At 34.7% G+C, this 4024-nt stretch overlaps 1 protein-coding gene across 1 annotated transcript in view; it reads left to right on the top strand.

Annotated features, from left to right (window-relative positions):
- The first annotated feature begins 989 nt into the window (after positions 1 to 989).
- LOC140157831 (uncharacterized) overlaps positions 990 to 4024 on the top strand; it is a 10378-nt gene continuing 7343 nt past the window's right edge. The window contains 1 exon segment of the mRNA XM_072181078.1: positions 990 to 1038. Coding sequence (XP_072037179.1) covers positions 990 to 1038 — 49 coding nt within the window.

Raw genomic sequence — 4024 nt, forward strand, 5'->3', positions numbered from 1 at the left:
CTACAGAAAAGAGAATAGAGAGAACAGAGGTACATATGGAGGAAAAGGCTGGAAGACCAAAAAGGTCTGAAAGTTAGCCTTTCCCTGAAATCAAATGAAATTAACAAAATAAATCAACATCACATAACATAACCAAAAAGACAAGGGAAGGGGGGGGGGTGCTCACAGTTCTTTTATGTCCTAACCAACTTATATTTTGCAATGACCTCCAATTCAATCTACACTGATTTCATTTCCACAAAAAAAAACAGCCAATCAATATGTGAATTTCTTCATTCTGTTACTTTAAAGTTATGAACTAATAACACTTTACATCTTTCAAGTAAAGATAAATGTGAAAACAAAAAGAAGTAATTCTTCTTCCAATTAATTAAGACCAAGCAAGGCAAATGAATCCGTACTCACCAAACGAAACTGGCTGTTGTAAAACCATTCTTTGCAATATTTTGGCAAAGCGTGTGAAACAATCACACAATAATATTGCACAGCTACAAAATCCGGAAATTAATGATAATCATACTCTAAAGAAGACAATTATTTTTAACCAAAACAATGGAAACTACCAGCCTATAGAACTCTCCTGAAAAAAAAAAAAAAAAAAAGAACACTTTGTTTGAGGGGGGCTTTATTTCACCGTAAAAACGGCGAATCTTTGAATTCCCATCTCTTCAGTAAAGGTCCCAATAATTTCGGAAATAGCCCATTATATGCTGTGATTGCTTGTAATTGAACCTCCGGCTCCTATGTGCTATGTCTACCACCTAAAAAGATACCCACACCGCAACTAAAATCTTGACAATTTTGCCCCTTTATTAACATAAAAAAAAAAAAAAAAAAATCAATCACACGTTTTCATAGCGGCGCTCTTTACTATGCATTTGTTTTGATTCCATGTAACTTTCTCAAATTTGGAGATTTCATGCGCATAAAAGGAAGGAGAAATATCGTATAGAAAATCAGTCTGGTTATTTTGCTCCATGTACACCACAATGGCCACGTCCCATGCTGACAATAAAGGACCTATCATTAAGGGATGGGGTATGAACGTTTGGACAGTAATTATTGTTGGACATTAGAGCACATCAGACATATCGAATTGCATTCTGAATACGAAGAATGTCCTTCTGATATCAAATATTTTGGTTTTTTGAAATTCGCAATGTAATACACATTTTATGGCAAATGATTAAAAATTGATATTTTGATATTTAACAGTACTCGAAGTAAACTTTATAAATCTGATGATTTATACTTAAAGTGTATGTAGGTGGGATGAAAAGCCGACGATCAATTGGAAATTTTGACCTTTCGTATTGAAGATATGGATTTTTTCCAAAACACAAAAAAATTAGGTCTTTTTGGAAGGAAATCCATATCTTCCATATGAAAGGTCAAAATTTTCAATTGATCGTCGGCTTTTCCTCCCAGCTACATGCACTTTAAGAATATATCATTAGATTTATAAAATTTACTTCGAGGATTGTTATAGGCCTATATCAAAAATGTGAAAATATCAAATTTCAATAATTTGTCATAAAATTTGTATTATATCGTGAATTTCAAAAATGAAAATTTCTTGATACCAGAAAGACATTCTTCGTATTCAGAATGCAATTCGATATGTCTGATGTGCTCTCATGTCCCACAAAAAATACTGTCGAAATGCTCAAAACGCTCATTCCAGATCCCTTAAAGAAATCACATCAAGTACTGATATAATTAGTATATTTCATTATTTTCTATAACCAATGATAACTTAAGAAGTGTGCTCTTAAAAACTACTTTATGAACAGATCAATTGCTGCAAATTATTTTTGGGATGGAAATGTTACTTGACTTTAGAAGATTAATTAAAATACAAAATAAATAATTATGACAAAAAGAGGCAGCTTTTAGAAATGGGACCAAAGTTAACCAAAACAAGAAGATGACACAAATGAAGATTTTGTGTTTCAATTTGTTTGTATCTTTGTATATTCGTATAATTAGTATTACTACAAATGCATATACCAATATCATTCTGATACACCGATTCCTATACCATCTGATACAACAATGAAGGTTTGTTGGGTGGCGCTATTTCATATTCCATTACAATGTCATCTGGTACATGTACTTCAACAGATTTCACCAGCGCAGTTCATAACAATTTAGTAAAGATATATCAAGTCAAGTGTGTTTGTTTAAATGGTCGCTCCGTGTGGAGACACGCTTGGGTCCTGGTGGGACCAGGTTCAAACAAAATGCTCAAGCCAGGCTAAAAAAAGCCTATATAATAAGCATGTTGGCCTATATGGAACGAAGGCCACTCCCAACAATCAAGTGAAAATTTTACTGTCGGCCTATGGGTCGTCAGTCAAGAGAAAGGAAGTGCTTAATCTTGGAAAAAAATGAAAGAAAAAAAGGACCCATTTTTTGAGGAGGGCGTTATTTCACTGTTAAAACAGTTTGAATTCCCATCTCTTCTTTAGAGGGTGCCAATAATTAATTTCGGGGATAGCCCATTTATGCTGTGATTGCTTGTTATTGAATGTCCGATATCTACCACCTATGAAGATACCCACACCACAAATAAAATCTTGACCATTGTGAGCCCTTTATTAACGTCCAGGACCACAAGAAAATAAATCACACGTTTTCATACCGGCGCTATTCATTGTGCATTTGTTGTTTTTTCATGTAATTTTCTCACATTTGGAGAGTTTATGTGCATATAAGGAAGGTACAGAAACAGTCTAGTGCTTTTGCTCCATGTACACCATAATGACCACGTCCCACAGACAATAAAGGAACTTTAAAAGAAGAAATCAAATCAAATACTGATCATAAGACAAAAACAAACAGCTTTCAGAAATGGGACCAAATTTAACAAAACAAGGAAGATGTTTGTGTTTTAATTTGTGTGCATCTATGTATATTCGTGAAAGTTTAGTAGTGTACCATTTTCCCTATAATGGGCCATGTAGCATTATACCAAATGCCTACTGGTACACCGATTCCTATGTCTGATACAATCATAATGAAGGTTTGTTGGATGGCGCTATTTCATATTTCATTAGTACAATGTTATCTGGTACTTTAATAGATTTCACCAGGGCATTTATAACAATTTAGTAAAGATCAAGTTTGTTTAAATGGTCGCTCCGTGTGGAGACACGCTTGGGTCCTAGTGGGACCAGGCTCAAACAAAATGCTCAAGCCCGGCTAAAAAGCCAATATAAGCATGCTGGCCTACAGTAAGCAAAAAGAATTAAGGTAGCAGTTGTGTTCACCCCTGTATATTCTAAATAAAGACAAATGTGTCAAAATTAAACAAGCAGCCGATGCCTGTACTATTTCGCTCTGATTTAAGACCTATATTTGTTGAAATTGGTTGAGAATTAAAGAAACGGTAGTCCAAAACCTGATGAAGATACGAAATAAAAAGTTGCACTTTTGTGTTCTAATCAACGAAAGCACGATGCTAGCCTTTCGTGCTAATCAATGAAAGCCCAGCGCTAGTTATCTTGTTCACTTACGCTTTGTGTACAAATCAATAGGGCATGTAATGTGGCAAACTGCAACTTTTATATTTGCATCTTCCTTGGGTTTTTGGATCGTCGTGTCTTTATTTCTTGGACAATGTCAATACTTACTGTATATGGAAAGCAGGCCACTCCCAACAATCAAGTGAACAATTTTAATGTCAGCCTTTGGGTCAGTCAAGAGAAAGGAAGTGCTTAGTCTTGAAAAATTGAAAAAAAAAGAACTCATTTTTTGAGGAGGGGCGTTATTTCACTGTTAAAACAGTTTGAATTCCCATCTCTTCTTTAGAGGGTGCCAATAATTAATTTCTGGAATAGCCCATTTATGCTGTGATTGCTTGTAAATTAATTTCCAATGTCAACCCACACCACAACTAAAATCATGACAACTTTGGCCCTTTATTAACGTCCAGGACCACACGAAAATAAATCACACATTTTCATAGCGGCGCTATTCATTATGCATTTGTTTTTGTTTTCATGTAACTTTCTCACATTTG

Source organism: Amphiura filiformis, chromosome 7 (assembly GCF_039555335.1).
Source record: "Amphiura filiformis chromosome 7, Afil_fr2py, whole genome shotgun sequence".
NCBI classification, from domain to species: domain Eukaryota; kingdom Metazoa; phylum Echinodermata; class Ophiuroidea; order Amphilepidida; family Amphiuridae; genus Amphiura; species Amphiura filiformis.